Below are 22,511 nucleotides of genomic sequence, written 5' to 3'. Positions count from 1 at the left end.
AAAAAAAAAACGGTATTTCTAAATGTCCTAAGGCCATGATTAAGCAGATTTTTTAAGCAGAAGGTATTTAATGAACACAGGGCTGTTTCTAGGCATAGGCGAACTACACTAGTCAGCATTTGAAGTGGATCAAAAAAGTTTATGGGACAAGAATGGGTATTGATATTAAGACAACTTATAAAGGTTGACTAGTATAGATGGTCACCTAGGGTGCCACAAGCTGCAGGAAGTGCCAAAAAGCACATATACATTTTGACTTGCGCTTCACTGACTTGACTGAGTGAAAAATGAGCACTGCAACAAAATAAGTTGCACATTTTCTAAAATAACTGAAAATGTGTTCGTCTAAAAAATTATGGACATATGCATCTTGGACGGCTTTGGGGTGAGTAAATCATGGGTTTAATATCATTTTTGGCCAAACTATCCCTTTAAGATTAAACTATAGTAACAAAGTTTTATTTGTAGTAAGTAACCACAAGTTTACTATGTTCTCACCATATTAGCAATGGTATTTAATGTGTAGTAAAACTATGGTAATACATATGGTAATTTATCTGCTAAAATCATGGTTACTAAAAAAATAATCCATGGTTAATTTTTCTCATCATGATTACTGTAAATTACTTTAAATTCTGTAAAGTCTTACTATGCTAAATATATTACTTTGATTATGATGTTTGCTTTAGAACTGTAAATACTGTATGATCTGCACAGGAGCATTTGTACAGTTTTATTTGTGTTCCTAAAAGCAGATAAATGTCCATTTATAACATAGTACAGTAATAATTAAGTGTTGATTTGGAATAAATAAAGCTAAATTTGTCATTCACATAGTAATATTATTACTACGCGGCTCTTCAAATGTATTATAAAATATGATGTGGCCAGCTAAAAATAAAATATTTGCCTACCCCTGGTCCAACAGGTAGCACAGCCACCTTAAAATATGATTGCTGCCCCCACAGTTCCCCTAGCACCATTAAGCATGCGTACTGTCAATCTGATACATATGCCATTGGATCAGAGGGCTATCAGTTACTGCCTGATTATTAATAATTAAAAATATTAATAATGTAAAGTTAGCATTTTCAGCGCTCAATACCACCATTAGATCAGAGGGTTCAAAGGTCAATTTAAAAAAAAAATGGTTCAGTAAAAACCACAAAATTATTTTCCTCTTATAAAACTTTATTAGACAATGAAAAAATGTGTACATTTTTGTGGGGGTTTTTTGTGTGTAATATTGCATTTAAATTGTATGAATGTGTTTGGGCCAATAGAGGTTTCGCTTAGGGTGTCAAAACAGCTATAAACGGCTCTGCACGTGCCCCAGTGTAAATCTGCACATGCCCCAGTATACTGTAAATATCAAGTTTAAATTTTAACAATTTACTTGAATAGTCAGTGCATTATTTTACATAAATAATCAAGGCCCCAAAACCCCAAAACGAATCTGTATGCATTGCTACTGTACATTTACCCAAAGATAAAGAGAAGCATTCGAACTTTAACCGAGAACACAAAAAACTGGTTTGCCAAGTCTGCGGCCTTCAGCGGATTTAAGAAATTAGTCTACTTTTAAACAGATTTTTTCAGTGGTTAAAGATGGAAAAATTTTGTTCATTAATGGGCTGGTTTTGTTACACGGATCTGGCAACCCACGTAGCTGCTCGCACAGAAGTCCAAGTGATGGTATGTGATTGAGGTATGCTATAAAAATAGAATTGCATTGTTACTGAGACAACACATTTATGTGTTTTGTACTGCCTTTATAATGTCAATCTTTCATTGTGAATCAATCTTTTAGATATGAAATTAATATTCGAACTACCTCTAGTCTAAATTTTTTCTCATACGGAAAGAGGTTTTAAAGAATTTGTTTTACTAAATTGTCTTGTTCGGGTTTGAGACAGAGAAAGGTTTTATAGAGGACAGAACATGTTTCACACTATGTCTTGTCTGTAATTTAACACATCACTAATGAAGTTAAGCTTTCCCATGCTCTGTGTGTGGACCCACCTGGCTTCATTCACAGATAACTGACACTATGAGAAGCAAACACTTTCAGACAGCTGGAGAGATCAGTTGACTGGATTTCTTACAAGCATCTCTAGACCACACTATTGTTAAAATCACTTGAAAGGTGAAAGCCACACATTATTATTTTGTCTCCTTGCTAGCACAGATGTTTGTTTAATAACTCTGTGCACTATTATTATAGCACTGTGTCTGTGTAATCACACTAATCAACATGCCATGCAAACACGGCAAATTAACATTTAACTTTTGTTCTGTCCTGTGTTATTCCTTCAAACTAGAACCAAATCAGCAGGTCTGACCTTCGATGCGATCCAGCTGTTATATTTTTGCCTTTCCTGATTAGCTGGTATTAAACACATAAGCCATTTATCATACAATGGAATTTGCACTACAGATTCAACCACTTGTGAATTACAAGTGTATTGCATTGTAAAATATACAACTTCAAAATGTTTTTCCAAATAGGGTAATAAAATAACTTTTTTTTAAAGGAAGAGAAAACTTATTGTTTTGTGTATACTGAAGAAGATTAGTCCTCAACATATTGCCAATAATGTTTTTTTGTTAGCTAGACTTAAGATACTCAAGTATTTGTCCAAACAATTTTACATTCAACAAGCATTTGAAAGTTCCCAGAATGCATTCCAACATTATAATGATGTGTTTGATATTATTACAAAGGATTACTGTTATAGTGCTTGCTGGCTTTATTTATGCTCTTATTATTGTCTGTGTTACGTTATCTGTTGTATTTAAAGCTGGTTTTATTGAATGAAGTTTGTTGATTGTCACCATGATTGAGTCTTGATGCATTATGTAATATTAAGTACTTAGTAAAAGTGTATTCAACACAAACTCTTTGTATAGATATTTGACCTGTATGGAGTGTATATTTCACTTTATTAAGTATTTTGAGCTTAAACTTCACATACTCTGGAGACATTTTATTAATTTATTCGTGTCCATGGCACGAAATTCAGCTTTTTGTGGCACAACTGTCTTTTTCATGTCATTAAAAGTATTGTTTTCTCTTCTTTTCTTAATTTTAAATCATTGTCGCTTGTGGTTAGATATGGGGTTTGGGTTTGGATGTACTGTTATATATTGGTTTCTACATGTTATTCTTCCGCTTTTAAAACTTTTCACTCTAAAAAAACAAACGGTGCTATATAGCACCAAAACTGTTGATTTGAATCGTAACCATAGAAGAACCGTTTTTAGTGCCATATAGCACCGGTGAAGAACCGGTGAAGCACCTGTGTAGAACCATATAGGGGCCATATAGCACCACATTTGGTTCTACATAGCACTATATGGTTCTACACAGGTGCTTCACCGGTGCTATATGGCACTAAAAACGGTTCTTCTATGATTACGAGCAAAGAACCACTTTTGGTGCTATATAGCACCGTTTGTTTTTAGAGTGTTGGTCAGAGTTGGGGTTTGGTGTAGGATGTCTAAAAATGTAACAGAAAGTGATTCTAACCCCAATCCCAAGCGACAATGGTAAGAAAATAAGAAAAAACATTAAGAAAACAATACAAAAAATGAAACGAAAAAGAAAGTCGTGCTATGGACACAAAAAACTATTTATAGAAATTTGCATGAGTGACACGACAAAGACATTCGTGCTCAAGGCACAAAAAAAATAATTTCTTCCATGAACAGAAATAAATTAATCAAAATTTTCATGACTATAACACGACTTTCTGTGAGATCAGTCTTAAAATAAATCTTTGGTGTCCCCAGAATCTGTATGTGAAGTTTAAGCTCAAAATACCATATAGATAATTTATTACAGCATTTTAAAATTTAGACTTTGTAGGTGTGAGCAAAAATGTGCAGGTTTTTTTTTGGGGGGGGGGGGGGTCTTTTAAATGCAAATGAGCTGATGAAATGCAAACATTGATCGCCTAATGGTGGTTTGTTAAAATTGAAACTCATTTGTGCTGTCAATTATTTTCTGTTTCTCTGCACTAAATGGCAGTGCTGTGGTTGAATAGTTGCAGATTAAGGGATGGTATTATTATAAGAAGATACCCTTCTGACATCACAAGGGGGTCACATTTCAATTACCTATTTTTTCACATGCTTGCAGAGAATGGTTTACCAAAACTAAGTTAATTGGTTGATCTTTTTTACATTTTCTAGGTCGATAGAAGCACTGGGGACCCAATTATAGCAGTTAAATATGGAAAAATTCAGATTTTCATGATATGTTCCCTTTAACTCTGTTTTAAAAATAAGTTGGGTGGACTTTATATTCTTAGTTGAGCAAACACAAAAATCAACATGTAATAAATTGCCTGGTTAACTGATTTTATTTTTGTTATGAAGTTGAAAGACATGGGAAATTACTCCGTAAATTGAGTTCAGTGAACTACTTGGCACAGACATTGTCCTGAAGTTTGATGCATGTAACCTTTAGTTTTCCAGCCTCTGATTTTTTACAGTGCATCTATGACAAAGAACTATTGCTTTACGCTTTAAAAGGCCAAGCATCAGTGAAGACCGTATAATGGATCAAAGCTTTGGCATCGCTTGTGGATTCCTGGCATTCGTTGGTTTCATCTTCTTAAGATAACAAAAGACAGTTTTGTTGTGTAAGGGTAAAGAAGCTTTGAAATCGAGCAAAGACTGTCTGGTTGGAGAAGTAGCCAGAACTCATCTTCAACTCACTGATGAAATAAAATGATGACATGATCTGTCCTGAAAGGAACATTACATTAAAGAAAAAATGCTGTATTACTTAAAATATTTAGTCCAACTTGCAAAGTGTTCTTTCAACAAAGGTAATACTAAATAAAAATTGTCTAAACATTAGTCTAATGCAGTTTTCTGGTAACTGGACGTACAACAGATACTCAAGTGTTTGTCCAGTCCGTGCCAAAAGTTTTCCCAATTTACCAAACACTGCAAACTAAACAAACAAATTGACATTAAACAAGAGTTTAAAAGCAACATGCACTGCAGCATGATGTGGTTAACATGCCCGTAAAAACTCAGAAAAAAAGATTTTGTTGTGATTTTCTTTTCTACATAAAGTATAACCTTATCTCTTAGTATATTGACTGAGAGTAGGCCATGGAAAAATATATACAGGCGTCCATCGTTAATGATGTTTCAAAAACGCTTTTTCATTTTTTTATCCCTCAAGTGCAAACATCAACTCAAGAAAGTGAGTTTAAGCTCTAAAATATTTTTTTGTTTTAAACCCATGGAAACAAGAAAATCATATTTACAACTAGATGCTTCCTTAAGTAAAGGATGAGGAAGAGAATGTCAGATGAACTTATGTAAAGTTTATGCAAGTGGATTACATCAGTTACTGCTTTTATCCTTTTCTGTGGTCTAAGATGGGGTTTTCAGTTATTGCCCACCTCAATATTTCCATTTCAACATATCAATAATTACCTTATGCTTCTCAAAAGCACATTTAGTTGTCAACACCAGCCATGCTCCAAAGTCAGCCTGGGTAAATGATGCTGGCTACACAATTTCACAATACTGTACGTGGCTATTCCTATGTGTTGATCATCAGGGAGTGCCCATGAGCTCACCAGTTCCAGTGCAAGGCCATGATTTCACACACATTAAACATAACCTTTATTTTGATGTGCATCACACCTTTTCACCATAGCAACTTAAATCTGCAGTAACCCTGGAAAATCCCCAATTAAGTTGCTAACTAACGCAGACGGTGCAGTTTCTTTTCTCCAAATAAGTATTTGGAATTCCTTGTGGGAAAAGTTGGAAAATATTCAGGAGTTGCAAATTATGACTGACTTGAACATTGTTCTAGCTGCATACACTGTTTAGCAACTTATATTTGGAATAGCTGTATTACACTTTAAAGGGACACGCCACTTCATTTGAAAATATGCTCATTTCCAGCTCCCCTAGAGTTAAACATTTGATATTTACCGTATTGGCATCTACAGTATTCAGCCAGGTCTGGCGGTACCACTTTTACCATAACTTAGCACAATCCATTGAATCTGATTAGACCATTTAGCATTGCGCTCAAAAATGACCAGAGTTTTAATGCCAGGGGTCTATTTTCGGGTGCTGCGTAATATCACTGCGCCTCCTGGAGCCATGCTACAGCAGCAAAGTCCTTGATTATTACGCCAGATTGAGAGTATAGTTCCCAGCCATAACTGCCTAGAAAATCGCAGCTTTTAATTTTCTGTCGGTCTTAGTACACGATGGAAATACAGAAGAGTCAAGTTTTAAATAGGAAAAATATCCAAACTCTTTGGTTATTTTTAAGCAGAATGCTAATGGTCTTATCAGATTCAATGGATTATGCTCAGCTATGCTATAAGTGGTACCGCCAGATCTGGAGATCAGCTGAATGCATTTTAAAATGGTAAAAATCAAATGTTTAACTCTAGGAGAGCTGGAAAATTTGCATATTTTCAAAAAAGTGGAGTGTCCCTTTAAAAGTGAAAAGTTGGATAAACTGAAAAAATTACTTCAATTAGTAACACCTAAAATTATGTTTTTTCAACTTAGATTTTTCACTTAAAGTGTTTTTTACTTTAAAAATTTAGTAGAAAAAAAATGTTTTTATATGTTTTAAGTTGTTTTTTTAAGTTGATTCAACTTTTCTCTTTTAAAGGGAATTTTTTTATTTTAACAGTGTTTAAATTAGCAAAAACATGTATAGACCCCTTCACGGTTCACGTCACAGGCGGTTCCCACTGCGCATGTCGGGGTCAGAAAAGTAATTACAGCAGATTGAGTTGCGTGTTATTCGGTATCGTAAAAATGCCTTCTTACGTCGTGGGCTCTGAAAATCGCGCCAGGTCTTCCGTTAAGTTTTCGCGATTCATGAAGAATCTCAAAAACAAAAAAATACAACATCTGCGGCTGCAAGCTATTAACGTGCAGACTGGAACAATGCAAATATCAAAGAGGCTTGTGTTTGTAGTGCTCACTTCATTTGAGGTAAGTCATCATTTTTCAGCCCTGTTAGATAAAATTTTAAAGCCTCGATTGTATGAACAGTTTGACCCCATGCTGCGGGCGCACCCGATAGTCATTCAATGTTTACAAACCTTGAAGGGGTCTATAAAAACCATTACATATCAGCTTGATCTTACAGAAATTTGTGTGTATTTTACAAGTTAGCTGATTCGTATAAATTCGTATGAAGTGAATCGTACTAAAACATATGATTATAAAAATGAACAATGAAACCCCACCCCTAACACTAGTATTACTGAGCGAAAGCTAATCTTACAGAAACATATGAATGTGAGTATCAAAATAATACGAATTACCAACCTTGTAAAATACATACGAATTGCCATGAAATTGTTTTGTGCACATCAATGTTTAAGAACGACCATGCATGTACACTGTAAAAGTAAAAGTTGAATCTACTTTAAAAAATTACTTTTTTGATAAAACAATTGATAAAACTTAAAAATGTACGTTTTGTCAACTTAAATTTTCCAACTTTAAGTGAAAATGTAAGGTGAAAAAACTTTTGAATGTAAGCTTTTTAAATTTAAAATTTACACATAAAGTTGAAAAAAAATTAGGTGTTACCAATTAAAGTAATTTTTTAAGTTAATCCAACTTTCACTTTTTACAGTATATGTAGATAGTCTGGAAATTAATGTGAAACTAATCTTGTTTTTTTTATTAATTTTGACTTTGTGTCACTTTTTAACCAGACACACATGGCCGAACGAATGATAAAATAACAAACAATAAGATTATGTTATTCACATAATTTATTCAGGCTTTGTGAATGTGATCTCATATTTCTCTGGATTTACAGTTTTGAGTTCATCTGAAAAATGTTTCCAGCAATCAAAAGTTCAGCCAACAAAAATTTTGATAACAGAGTTATCTTAACAAGTTCCATACTGGGATATTCATCAACCACTAAAATCCAAGTTATAGTAAAATGCAAATCCATGTTTCACAGTGTACCAAAGGTGACGGTTTTGTGAGAAAAGCCAGCTGTAAAACAACTATATGCACGGTCATATCAGTAACCCGTCATTAATGTTTGAAATCATAGTCATGATCTGACCAGATGTTCCTCCTTCCAGATCTTCACATAGATCCTTTTAAGTTTTATATCAAATTCAGAGAACATGAAGAAACTTAATAAATGACTTCCCTTACTGAAACCGTAATGTGCATGTCAGTATTAGATATTGACCCCATTTTATCATCTTAAACTTGGTGCAATATTGTAGAGGTTTCTTTGTTCAATAGTCCAACAGCTCATAATGTAAGACGCCTTTAACAGAAGGTCCTGTTCAGTTTCTAAGCCTGAACTCTCAAATGACCTTGTTAAGCTGTGTCTCAAAAGATGTCGATTAAAAGCAGGTCTCTGAAACAGACGAGTGAAGCCAAAGATAATCTAGATGTGGTCTTTTAGTTCCCAGAGTCTTTCTTCTCTTGCTTAACTGGTGCTGGCTTGCTTCACGCTTGGCTTTTGATTTTTATGGTGGTCCATACAAAGACATAGGTTACAATGAGTTAATAGCTTACAATGAAGTTCACGTCACTGAATGTGTGAATGTAGATGTATGGCGAGTGGGGGTTCGTTTTTATGTAACACTTCAGGATATCTATGTCTTAAACGGTAATTTTTCTGACTTTAAAATGAGTCCATACTTCCTGGTGCCGTCTTGAAGCATTAACCTCAGTGATGCTGATCAAGTAGATTTTCACGGGTGTTCTCAAGTTAAAAGCAGACGAGGTCTATCCCATGTGACAATTGATGCAGGGCAGTTGAGTATTTTAATATAATGAAGTGGCACAAACCTTTTCTATTGTAGCAGTGAAAAGAAAACTTTTTGCATTTGCCCTTTGTGCTTATATGCTCAAAAGGAACAGTATAAAATGGGCACTGAATGCATTTCCAAAAGTGTTGACATTCTTTCTATTATTATTTTATTTTTTTAAGAAAACCCCAGTAGACCTGAAACACAAAGCTTTTAGTTTTATAATCACAGACGTTTTGCAGTGTATGCATGCAGTCATTGTGCTGTTATGCTTTCTTCTGACTAAATGGAAAATCTTTTGTATCCAATCTTTTCATGCAATGAAAATTTTGCTTTTGTTGTCTGTGGAGACAATTCTCCTGCCAAACATCATCACTCGTAGATACAGTAGTTTACATACAGTATAGTAGTTTATATATACTTGATGAAACTGCATAAACATAAATTCAGCAAAGCAAATATAACAAACTGATTTTAAAAATGACAGTATTTTATTATAGTCAGTGTTTCACGATATCTTGATGCATTAGTTTTAAAAGATGCCAAAATAAGTTAATAAAATGCAGAAAATATTAGTTCATATATTAAATATTGGGTGTCACTACATTAACATTAATTCAGCAAAGCATGCAACAAGTTTCACTGTAGTTATAATCAGAATTTCAAGAGAGCTGAACAATTCATTGCTGTGATTTCAATGGTAATACATTTAATACATTGCATTTATGCATTTGGCAGACACTTTTATCCAAAAGCGACTTACAGCGAATCACGTTTTGGAAATTAAACCCAATGCTCTACCACTGAGCTACAGGAACACAATGTTAAATTTGTACAAATTGTTGTTAATCCCGGCAGGGGAAAATACATTTGTTATGAATCACTGAGTTGGAAATATTAAATATGGAAATGACTGACCACCATTGTTTTGTATTGACAGGAGATCTGCAGAGCTGGCAAAGATAAATTGTAGTCCTCTTTAATGCAGCTGTTTATGAATGCAGATATTTTATGGCTATTTTGCACTTGTTTGACCTGGAAAATCTTCCCTGAGCAATTAACACATTTCTGATTTTTCAAGCATAAAACTGTCTTGATATTATTAGTTCATAAAATAGTGTATTCACACTTTGTTTAATCATTTTGTTTTATGGACTGACATTCATGTGTTTGCATCCCTATAGCCTAAGATGCTTTGATAAGCTCAAGCCGTCCCACAACCCTATAGGCCGGTTTCCCGGACAGGGTTTAGATTAATCCAAGATTCTGCCTTTGTTATATTGAACATTTAAGTCGTTTTTACAAACAAACCATTCTTTAGACAAAACAATGTCACTAATAAACGTCAGTACAAGGTGTTCTCAAATTAAAGTAGATCAGATATGCATTTGCATTTTGGACTAGGGTAAGCCCTGCGTGGGAAACCGCCCCTAAATATTTGGAGAATGAATACATTTTGTTTTGGTCACAGGTTATCCATTGTGATTATTGTAAGAAATATGCACATTGCTTCATAAATTATAGATGTAGACCTTAAATTCATCTGTAGACCAACATTCATCTAACATGTGGTATACCATCTGTTAAACATTTTTTTTTATAAAAATATTCAGAAACGTTTTAAATACTCTGTGACCCTGCATGTGAAGGCTTTTTTTGTGCGTGTGTGATTTACCAAACTATACTATATATCTTTAATGCTGACCGAGTAAGATCAAAGATTGAAATCAGTGTAAAATCAGTGATTGAAATCAAACTTTAATGCTCCTAATCCCATCATTATTTTATGAGACTTTTGAGTCTGGATTTTACAGACAGGGGGTCACATATGGTAAAATATTTTTAGTGGACCGGACATCATTTATCAAATTTGCCAAAATATTTACCAAACAAAGCCTTTGAGTTCGGTGAAAGGGCAGATTCTGTGTGGCCTAAGCGTTTTCAAACAAAAGCAAAGGATTATCAATGAGGTGGTCAGTTTTTTGCTTTATTTTCCAGGAAACACTTGCATCATCAGAATTGTCCATGACGCTCCAAACGGCCTTTGGTAAAGAGTGTGGCATGATAAAATCACGAGAGGTTTTTAAGTAGTTTGAGGCATGACAGACACGGGTATACGTGCATGGATATTTCTTCAGAGCATTAACAAAACATTTAATGTAATTTCTTTGTTTATTTGTGCACAATGAATGTATACATAGTATACAATGGATTTCAATACAAAAAGATAAGTGCCTTTTGCCGTATTAACATCAGAAGAGGTGTCAAGGACAAAAACTAAAATATGGATCCTCGTTTTGGATAGAAGAGACATTTCTCTCAAAGCTTAGCAATAAGAACAATACAACTTGTTTACAGGATTTTTTTTTACAATATTACAATAAATCTTCATATGTTCAGCAGAGAATAGATCTAATACACCTACAACAAAACCATTAATGGTCTATCTAAAAAACATAGTGATTTTACACTTACAGTGGCTATAGCAGCTGCATTATGGGTAATCATTCTGGGAATTGACCTGTAAAACAATATTTGATAGATTAAACTGTCAGAAGGCGGCAAATGTACAGATCTAACTTCATTTCTTCTCCAAAAAAAGAAAAAAAAAGATAAAGACATCACTTTTCTAATATCAGATCTAGTTTTAGTAAAACTACACTAGTATAGCCTTATGTATAATCATTTGCAGTACCAGGCTGTTTCAACATTAAAACCTCTCAGAAAATACACATTTTACTAGAACATTAAGACAACCAATGATTTTTTTATAGTATATGTTTATAGAAAGCTGATGTGATAAATCTGAATATTAACAGGTTTTATCTCTTTGTGTAAAGCACCATTATAACACGTCAAGTTTAATACTTAAATTTTAACATTTATATGATATCTGTGTAGGTTCTGTTTTCTTTTTCACGGTAAATTACCACAAAAGTATCTGCTTGTTGTACCGTCAGTGATTTATACTAGCTCAGCTCAAAATACGAATGCAAAATTGATAGTGCATGGACCAAGTTGCCTTATTTTGCATACAATGCTTCACATTTGGATCAAATTATTCACATATATTTGTACAGTCTAAATACAAACCCACATTTTGGATATGCTCACTTCATCTACGATCCACATGCAGAGATGCTGTTGCAATCGTTCGGGTTTTGCCATAACAACTTGAAGGTTATGTATTACTTGTGAAACCTTTCAGCTAACTTCATGTGGCTGCCCTAAAAAACAATGTCGATTTCGAGGTAGGCGATATCTAAACTGCACCTTACAACATAAATCAGTCAAAGAGTTTGCATCTTCCCAATTTCTTAACGTAATTCAAAGGTGAGGCACAGGAGGAAACAAACACATAAACATTTTGCCAAAATGTCTGAAATGGTCACTAGCAGCGCTGAACGGTGCAGAAGTCCAGTTCCTGTGGCTTTTTTCTGCTTGAACACCGGTCTCTAGGTAAATACACCCTTGTCTGAGTGATGCAATGCAGCGGACGTCTCTTAAATCCTTTCCCGCAGGTTTTTGAGCATGGTGACCACTCACCGATGCTCCACATTGGGCAGGGGTCACCGCACACCCTCATGGTTTTGGGTTTGTGGGTGGTGTCACAACGTGTGTCTTTTTTCCCATCTGTGTCCAAACATTGTATCAGTCTGAATTGGACCCCATTTCCACAAGTAACCGAGCATTTATTCCAGTCTGCGGCTACCCACTTGGCTGCTTTCTTCAATTCCACTTTATTACTGTCCTCCAACACGCTATTCTGCATAGGGTTCTTCGCCTCCTTCTTTAAGATCTTGTCCTCCTTTTTTACCGTAGTCAGGTAGTAGGAATACCGGACCCGAGGAGGAGTCATATTTCCCACGGATAGCAATTCCACAGTAAGAGACTCTTTTAGTGGTCTCGATGCTTGCAGCACTTCCACTGCCGTGCCGGTTCCACTGTAACGCAACAGGCTTCCCTTTACAATAATGTCCTTTTCTGTGGCTGACACCACAAAGTTTCCATTGAGGAGATAGATGCCATGAATGTTCTTCACTGCTAAATAGTTGTCATCACTGACCAAACCCCGGTAACCTCGCTGCCTAATGTCCACGTTTGAGGCTCCGACAGGTAGAGTCACCACAAAGTTATATCCATTTCTGAAAAATGAGATCAAAAATGAGAAACACATATACTGTAGATTTCATTCTTAAGTCGAATACAAGAAATAAATCATGATGCTTTCAACTGACATGCAGCAGATGCTTTTATCCACTTGCAGTGCATTTAATCTAGGGATTGAACCCACAACTTTTTGCACTGAGGCCCTGACACTGTTGAAACATACTGGCACTTACATGGGCTTTGTGAACATTCCAGACACTTTCTTGCAGCTCTTGTTGTCTCCGCCACATACACCACATTTGTCAAACTTCATGTTGGAGTTCAGCTTGCTATCACAGCCTGCTTTAAGGCACTTTCCTTGAACACAGACGGCTGAAGTATCAGGGGAACAAGGTGTCCCATCCACCACCTACCACAAAGATAACATTTACTATCACTGCATGCCTCACAATGAGGTATGGCAACTTAAAATGCTTCAAGGTGTAAAGCTGAGTGTCTGTAAAGTGTTTTAAAATCTGCCAATGAAAGAGAATTTGAGAGGCTTGCATGTTTGTAGTTTAAATTGTGTAAGAGAAAATTACTTTATCTGTGTGACAAAGTTTTGTTAATTTTGTGAGCAAATAGGGAGTACTTTTCTGAAAATAAAGCTAGCAAATTATATGTAGCAAATACACTTTGCATTTGATTGCATTCAGAGCCTTTGTGAAGTGACTACAAACCCTTACTGTACAATGTATTCACAGTAACTTACTGGCAACAATTAGCCCGTAAGATAATGTAAATACAACTTAAATTACAGTATTTAAATGTTTTTGATTTTACAGTGTATACATAAAATACTGTAAATGGAAGTACAGTACCCTTACTGTAAAACGTATTCACAGTAACTTACTGGCAACAATTAGCCCGTAAGATAATGTAAATACAACTTAAATCACAGTATTTAAGTGTTTTTGATTTCACAGTGTATACATAAAATACTGTAAATGGAAGTACAGTACCCTTACTGTAAAAAGGATTTACAGTAACTTACTGGCTAATTGTTGCCAGTAAGTTACTGTAGATTGAACAATAAATTTTTTACAGTGGGGTTAGCAGTGGGGTTTCATTACTGTTTATTTTTATAATCTTACGTTTTTGTTCAATTCACTTCATACAAATTAGCCAACTCGTTCAAATTCCTGTGAGATAAGGCTGAACAAATCCAACCAATGTCTATTTTGCGTTTTTTATATGCTTTACGGTAAACCATGTTAGAATTCGTCATTCAAAACCATTGCTGAGTACTTTTTCCATAAAATTGTTTTCCGAAGACTCATTCTCCCGGTTTGAAATTGCCGTGTTTTCTCTACGTCACAAACATGTAACCAATCACAGTTGAACGAGTGTAGCACAGCTGCTTCAGCTCTGCTTCTGTAATGCCCACACATGCTGCTCACACATGCAGGGTGAGGGCTGTAACCTGTTAACATCAGCGCTAAAAGATTAGTGCTGCAAATGCGCAGTTCACGTATGCATTGTGTGAAACCGGACTTAGCATGCAGTTATGTGTCTGAAACTGCGGACTGTAGCATCTATGTAGATATATATCTATGGTCCGAGGTGGTGCGAAATAGTGGAGACGAGGACTAATTTGCTATGCAATTGAGTAGAGGTGGGGACTAATTTGCATATTCATTGATCCGCCTATACTAAAGAGGCAAGGGTGTAGAGTTACATTCAAGCTGTTTTAAAGCATGAAGAAATTACTGTGACAGGTAAAACTTTTATATATGCTATTATGATGCTCAAAATTATGGACTACAAGGGACTTTAAATTAACCCAGAACATGCTGTAAATCACCCAAGCATGGTTCAAAACAACACAGCATCTTTCACAGTGTATATTAACGCATGTATGCACATTTAATATTTATATGTATAATATAAATAGATAAATTAACCATATTGTTTTTGGAAAAAGCAAATAGCCCCAAGTCTCAAGAAAAACTTTGATAAAGCTAAATCTAAAACTATTTATTTTTTGGGCCATTTTGCCTTTTATTAATAGACAGTAAGTAATTGACAGACGACAGGAAAGTACAGGGTGGAGAGAGGGGTACGGGATCGGCAAAGGACCTCGAGTCGGGATTTGAACTCGGGTCGCCGTATGTTTGCGCCATATGTCGGAGCACTGTCCACTACACTATCGGCTCCGACCTAAATCTATTTATTAAACATTGGTTTATCGTCGCTGTTATAAAATCGCTGGCCTCTCCTGGTTTATTGCTTCAGTCAGAATTATTTGTGTCAGTATTGTAAGCGGATACAGTGCAGCTGATACAGAGATAACGTGAACAGCAACTCTTTATCAGCCCTGTACTATGTCACTTCACACGGCCATATCTGACAGATACGATCCCACCATTACTTTTACAAGTCTCTTGTTCGCTTTGAAAAGGGGATGTTGTTTCGTCCCATAGATAAAGAACTGCACATTCTAGCATTTTCCTTAAGTGAACCACTCATTTCAAAACAACCCGGCCTCTAAATTAAGCAATGTTTATGCAAATATATCAGTTTACGAACCTTTGGCGCGAGGACATAAAAATATCCAGTTCCATTGGCTCGGCAAATAAGCTTGCATCTGTCCTTAACAGCGACTCCAGAGTATTTAGGGACCCAGACCACAGAAGGACTGAGTCTGTTAGTGTTAAGATTAAAGCCATTGAATGCCTCGCACTGCTCCTCTCGAAAGCTCTTTCCTATGAATAAATGAATCGGTGATTAGGAAATGAGTTAAGAAAATCTATATTGAACATTTTTTTTTTTTTTAAACAGAATTTACCTGTGTCTTTACAAGGGTCCAAGTTGCAGGATCGATACTTCACCCTCAGTCCTTGGCAGTACTTGCCCCCATTTTCAGGGACAGGGTTGTTGCAATCCCTTTTAGACAGCTGTACCCCTCCACCACACGTACGGGAACATGGACCGTGGGGACCCCACCGACCCCATCGGCCATCTACCTGCAGAAACAGGCAATGTTCATAAGCTATTACATGCTTGCTGAAATTGCTGGCCACACAATTTACAGGTCAACCATTATTCCTAGTGAGACCATTTTAGCCAACTAACTTTACCAACTTTTAACCATCTTCTGGTTAACGTAATGGCTTGTCCATTAACAATGATGTTGCTCTTTAAGAAAACAATGCAAAAACAAAAATGCATTTGTCATCAGTCAGGTTGTGGAATGACTCACCTTAACCATGGTGATATTTTTCTTATCAGTACAAATCCCCCCAAAGCACAGCTTGTTGCTTCCACAGTTCGTGCCATCTGCCCAAGGAAAGTGACGAGTCTGACACACCAACTGTCCTTTAGCTTTCCCAGTGCACCATAGTTTGGTGCAGGGCTGCATGTAAGGGCACGGCTTAGATCCCGAGCCAAAGGCCAGCTCACATTGACGGGTGAGCGAGTAGGTGACACCTGGAGGGTCCTCGGGAAGAGACAACATCTTTTGGGGCTGATCCAACAGACAGTCACCTGGAGAGCAAAAACATACTTTGTAGTGCAAATAGTTTTTATTAATAAATTCATATTAATTGAAAGTCCTACCTGTACAGACACCCTTGTCTTTGGATTTGTATATCATAGCATACGTTTTTGATATGGTGTTGATTTTCTATTCATAGTATATTTGTTTAACTTTATTAGCTTTGTTGACTGTGTCAATACAGTTTTAGCTGTACCATTTTACATCAAACAGCAATGCCAGGAAGCAATGATTGCTGGCATCTTATCACAGATGAGATGCACATAATACGATATGACGGAGTTGATTTCAACAGAGCAGCTGAACTAACCGTGGCCAGAATCCAGGAAGTCTGTGATGATGGCAGCACTGCAGACAGACCAGGGCCTGATGTGGTCAATCTGGATCAGTGTAGGGGACATCATATGGTTGTCTTTTAACTTTCCAAATACATCCTCACAAGCCTTGACGTTGTCATGTGGCATACTGAATACGTGACCTGCAGAAAGGTAAAAAAGGTCAACTAAAATCATCCATTCATCTGTCATGTTCCTATCTGTTTGACTTTAAATCATTGTCTGTATTTCTGTTGGTATGTTGTGTCTCTTTCTATATTATGTGTGACTAACGTATACAACTATGTATAAACTATTTTATAGGCCTGTAAAAGGATGGCACTGATGGACCACTCCCGACATGAAGGGTTCTTTCGGCATCTGCTAATGTTTTCCCATATGTCTTTTATTAGAACCTTGTTTTCACAGATGAGGAGAACTCTTGATTGCTGTTGTCATTGTTTTATTCATTAGCAATAAGGCCTTGACTGGGTTTTTTTTTTCTTGAAACAGCTAACACTTCCATTAGTCATGTTTAAAGATGAAAGAATCAGAGATTTAGTGAGACGCCTCTGTCAAAATCCACCAGACTGAAGGATTCAGCTTAAATAGACCACAGATTGTCAAAGGCGTGGCGGTGTTCACCACATCACGGCCCACCGCTTTACAATGTTCACACGCTTAACTTGTCACACTTCTTGTGTGAGGTGTTTTTGCAGTTATTTTCTTAGTAAAAGCCATTTTTAACTAAACAGAGTCCTCACCTAATTCATGTGCGGTAGTGAAAGCTGATGGGAGGCCATCATCTTCAATAACTGAACAGCTTCTCTTAGGATCACACATGGTGCCAACATCAGCCATACCCAGAGTGTCACATGTAGTGGCTCCACAAAGGTCCTGTGAAAGAAAATGATCATGTTGTGTAACAAGCAAGTGCTTCTGTTTTATTTCAGTGATGTGTTGACAGCCAACATGCCATCATTTAACTTGCATTTCAATGCTTTACAGTAGGCTTTCACGCAAAGCTTTACTCTATGATTAGATCTGATCCTGTTCTGTCTATTTTCAATCTATTACAAGAACATCGGCTGTTCAAGTAATTAAAAAGCCCAGGGGTTGTGCTGACCAGCAAGGGTGGCCAAGAATGCCTGTAAACTGCTGTAGTTACGACACTGTTAGGAGGACAGATGGAAGTATGGAGAACACATAGTGCAGCCACCTGGGACCATTAGGGATAACATCTGGAAAATCTGAATATATTCCAACATTGTCTTAGGATAGATGATACCACTTTCCCATACGTTTAGGAGCAGGGTGTAAGATGAGCTGGCTGTGAGATTACATTAAGTTTAAGGATGTCCTCCAAAAAAAATAAGATCCCAGATGCCATTTATGCAGGCTGCTTAATATAACCTATAGTTATGCTTATGGTTAATCGCCCTCTAGCTGGCATAAATAAACAACAGTGTCAGGTTGCATATGTCTGACCATCACTACCAATCAAAATGGGGTTCATTTATATGCGATGTGTGAATTTTTTACATTATCCCTTACCCATCATTTAGTAGTGATAGGGATGAGACTGCATATGCAGAGTCTTTGAAGGGTCGAGACCGAGTCCGTTGGTGTTCAAATACAGTCGAGTCCGAGTCAAGACAGAGTCTTTGAAAAAGCAAGTCTGAGTCGAGGCTGAGTCCTTTAGGAGTCGAGACCGAGTCGAGACCAAGACCATAAAAACATTTGTCATATTAATGATTTAATATCACCCCAGTTAATAATCAACAGTTAGGCCTATAGACTAAGCTAGATTGGGAATTGTTAAGGGATTGCTTGGGATGTCATTTTCAAATTGCATTTTATTATTATTGTTGTTAAAATGCGTTGGTCTCAAGGACTCCGTCTGAAATAACGAGTCCTCCTCCTCCCACTGTGGTCCGAGTCAAGACTGAGTCTCTGAAAAAATAAGTCGGAGATGAGTCCGAGAAAGCAGAAATCGGTCTCGAGACTTGAGTACTATTATTCAGCTAATATTTTTAATATAATAATATAATTATTTTTAAAGTTGCTTTTACATTTATGAATTTGGCAATGCACACTCACAGTATTGGTATGTGTGCTCCTAATGCTCTACCAGTTCAGTTCAGTTTAATTAATTGTCACATATACTTTGCAGTACAGTGAAGTGCAGTACCATTTGAGCTATGAGCAGTGGCGGCTGGTGACTGCTCATCCGAGGGGCGCAAATTCAAAATAAGTGTTCGGGGTGTCATGTGTGTTGCTCCTGTTTCTAAAATATGTGTTTGTTGCATAATGTGAACGATGTGCATCATGTCTCTTCTCTTGTCAGAATAGGTGCCTGCTGCTAGTGATGGGGACGAGACCGGGCTGCACACACGTCAAAACCGTTTATGATAAAAGAGATGCTCACTTTCACAAAATACACGCAAGACACTCCCTTAACAGTAAACTCTGATTATGCACAACTCATGAGATTATGCAAGAATCTGGCAAACGCGAGCGTCTCTTTTCACATAAATCCTTTAGACGCATCTGCAGCAGGTTCTTATTTTGACAAAACACATGATGCACATAGGTTCACTCAACGCGGTGTTACCTTTACAATGCAAATGAGCTGATCTCTGCACTAAATAACAGTGCCGTGGTTGGATTAAGAGATTAAGCAGATTAAGGGGCGGTATTACCCCCTTCTGACATCACAAGGGGAGCCAAATTTCAATGACCTATTTTTTCCACATTCTTGCAGAGAATGTTTTACCAAAACTAACTTACTGTGTTTTTTTATGTTTTTTTTACGTTTTCTAGGCACCGGGGATCCAATTCACTTAACCATGGAAAAGTCAGATTTTCATGATATGTCCCCCTTAAGCATTAAAGTCACAAAACTTTTATAGTACTTGGAATATAAGTCCCACCCTATATTTTTCTCATTTCAGGAGCTGTTTCACTCGGATATAAGTCACGACAGGGAAAGCATGACAATCGCTACTCCCATTTTATTTCATTGTGACTAAGGGTGTTTTCACATATACACTGTTTAGGTCGGCCCAAATGACGTGTCGCTCCGAGTACGGTGCGTTTGGGTCAGTGTGAACACAACAGCCGCACTCGGGTGCGCACTAAACGGCCGCTCCGAGACCGCTCTAAACAGGTGGTCTCGGAGCGGCTGTTGCCGAACTCTGGGGCGACCCACCTGTGGTGTGAACACTGCTGGACCTCGGCCCGAACCAAATACAGGAAGTTCTCCACATGTTTGAGCCACTGGGCTTTCGTTGTGACGTGAGCCGGGTGTTATATTGTGGGTTAACAACAAACAAGCCAATCCTGGTCCGTTGCATAGAGATTCGCTGTCTCCTTTACGTTTGAGCTGATGATTTTATAAATGCATAGCTGTCCTCCACACACAAATAGTGACATTACGGGCTTTTTAGCAAACGGCTCCATGAGAAAGGCTTTAATAGAACAGCTACGCAATTTCGCGTTAAAGCAAAGAAACTTCGCAAAGACTTGCATCGTTTATCTCCACATCTTGATAGCTGCGCTCTCCCTGTCAGGCTGTTTGTCATGGAAACGTGGGGGTGGTCATGAGACGGTAAGAGCTGTCAGAGACCAATGACAGCGCTGACCATTGTCACATGGTGTACGGTGCGGCATTTCGAGTAAAGTTAAAAATATATATATGTGAACACGAACCGCACTAACTGAAAAATGATACAATGTATTTTGGTGCGCTCCGAGGCCGCACCACGGTGCGCACCAATATATGTGAAAACAACCTAAGACGTAAGTTTATTATACAGATTACTACCGGTAGGGGCGCTAATTTGCTGAACAGTAAACGCTGCTATTTGAGGGAAGTGACAACCTACACATTATTGTCGTATGAGTTTTATTTGTGCACAATGTTTGGACATTAAATTAAAGATAATGTACATTAAATGCAATATTTTTAGCCTATATTTAGCTTATTTTTTACAAATTCAAACCTTAGCACACTGAATCATGAATATGTGATAAACATATAAGTCGTAACTGTCAAGATGCTTTGAAGTACACATATTTTGTAGCAACTGACCAATCAGAATCCAGTATACGGAGAGCCTGTAATGTGCATCGTTTCCCTCACAAATAGCTATTTTGTGGCAATGTAGCACGTGTTGTAAAAATTTTAAGCTGTATTCAAAACAGTTTGCAATATATTTTTTCACAGAAAGCCTGAAGTCAATTAAGGTCAAACAGGTGCAGCGCAGGTACATCTACCGTCAAACTGCGGATATAATTTTAACGACGGTTGACTTGGATCATTCCGTCTGTTTAAGACAGTAATAAATTCAATATGTTGGCACAGACCCTCAACTTTATAGTGATGGCGCACTTTAAAGTTTACACTGGAATCATATACATTTTAGGGGCACTCCCTAGTTTTGACATATTTCCTCATGTGTTTCACTAGGATATTTGCTGTCCAGATGTTCTGTCATGCCAGCAGTGTTTTAATCAAGATTGCTGCCACATATCAAATAAACTTAACCAAACTTGAAACATATAGTATGCCAGACATCATGTGTGCAGCATCCCTTACCTGCTTAGTAAACAATATTGCCGTGTCCCAATACTCTGGATGCTTGTCGTTGATCTTATTCAGCTTCTTTTGCCAGGTGCAGAAGTTGCGCAATGTTAACGCCGCGTTACCGGAGACCTTGGGTCCTTTCTCAGCCTCGTTAATCACCATAAGCTTCACAACCACTATATTGATGGAGTTTAAGATGCTGGGGTGTTTGTACATCTTTGCAGTGACAGACATAAGCGTCAAAATATAATGCTTCAGATCGTCCCCGTGAAATTTCGCCATTGATTCATCAGCAACAACCAAGACTTCTACATATCTCGGTATGGAGGCAAATCGTTTCGATCGACCCATGTGTTTTAATAAAGTTAGAGTACCGTTCGTTGTAAGCCCATTAAAATGTTTGTACTTGTTCAATGACTCCACGACGTTTTCGTTTGATTTAACTCCGCATCTCAATGTTGATTGCGCATCCATTTGTCTTCTCCTGCGGATGATGTGCGTTTTTTCAGCATCATCTGAGATCTCTGATGTATTCATGGACCTCAGCTGGATAAAGTATTGCTTCCCGTGAAAAGTAAAGGCACCTTGCAGTCCTCGACAGAGACTTAGCGCTGCATATGAGTTGCTGTCTGAATTAACATCACCGGAGTAAAAGCATCTTTTAAGACCAGACTCAGCAAAATCGTTTAAAGATGTGCCATCAGGAGCCAGAAAAGTGGAGTCAGGCTGAAGATTGAGATAAAATTCCTGATTAAAAGCGTTTATTCTGTAAACAACAACTTCTTTGCTGTGTCTCTCGAGATGACTTGGGAAATTCTCACGGTCAAGTCGCACAGGTTCACAAAAATCTGTTTCCATACAGAGATATGTTTTCGTTAGAAACAGCATGTTCAGGAGAGAAACTGAAAAAAATGGGAAAAACGACATCGTTGTGGTGGTGATTAAATATCCTTCAAAGTGTAATTCACACTGTGATGCTGTAAATCCGTCATAAGAATTAAAGATTGCCACTATACTCCATCGCCTTTCCTCCAGCGCTCTCTTTTATTATTAGTTTTTTTGAGTCATATGTAAACATTGCAGATTGTGATGAGAGTTTTTGGAGGGTTCAGATAAAAGCTCATGGTTCATGCTGAGCACCACAGCCACTTCTGTCTCTAAATACA

At 37.1% G+C, this 22,511-nt stretch overlaps 1 protein-coding gene across 2 annotated transcripts; it reads right to left on the bottom strand.

Annotated features, from left to right (window-relative positions):
- Positions 1 to 10,697: 10,697 nt before the first annotated feature.
- adamts15b (ADAM metallopeptidase with thrombospondin type 1 motif, 15b) lies at positions 10,698 to 22,511 on the bottom strand. 2 transcript variants are annotated; one of them, XR_010542870.2, is made up of 9 exons: positions 21,358 to 22,511; positions 17,522 to 17,654; positions 16,754 to 16,921; positions 16,150 to 16,433; positions 15,736 to 15,913; positions 15,477 to 15,652; positions 13,142 to 13,317; positions 11,667 to 12,943; positions 10,698 to 11,626 (listed from the first exon to the last, which is right to left on the bottom strand). XR_010542870.2 is itself a non-coding variant. In XM_065281409.2 (8 exons), exons 1-8 carry the CDS (start codon positions 22,270 to 22,272, stop codon positions 12,190 to 12,192), a joined length of 2,784 nt encoding a protein of 927 aa, XP_065137481.1. In that variant the 5' UTR covers positions 22,273 to 22,511; the 3' UTR covers positions 10,700 to 12,189. The 2 variants fall into 2 exon arrangements, 1 of the variants encoding a protein (XP_065137481.1); XM_065281409.2 differs by having other exon boundaries at positions 10,700 to 12,943.

Source organism: Paramisgurnus dabryanus, chromosome 8 (assembly GCF_030506205.2).
Source record: "Paramisgurnus dabryanus chromosome 8, PD_genome_1.1, whole genome shotgun sequence".
Classification (NCBI taxonomy): domain Eukaryota; kingdom Metazoa; phylum Chordata; class Actinopteri; order Cypriniformes; family Cobitidae; genus Paramisgurnus; species Paramisgurnus dabryanus.
The sequence above is the reverse complement of the archived record's forward strand: the minus strand, read 5'-3'. Positions and strand labels throughout refer to the sequence as shown.

Bases quoted from the DNA above. Each gene is read 5' to 3' on its own strand.
- adamts15b (XM_065281409.2), bottom strand. From the start codon at position 22,272: ATGTCGTTTTTCCCATTTTTTTCAGTTTCTCTCCTGAACATGCTGTTT. The intron at 15,914-16,149 runs GTGAGTCATTCC...CTGTTTCTGCAG, and splicing joins AAAATATCACCATGGTTAAG to GTAGATGGCCGATGGGGTCG. The intron at 13,318-15,476 runs GTTCGTAAACTG...TCTTTGTGGTAG, and splicing joins TTTATGTCCTCGCGCCAAAG to GTGGTGGATGGGACACCTTG.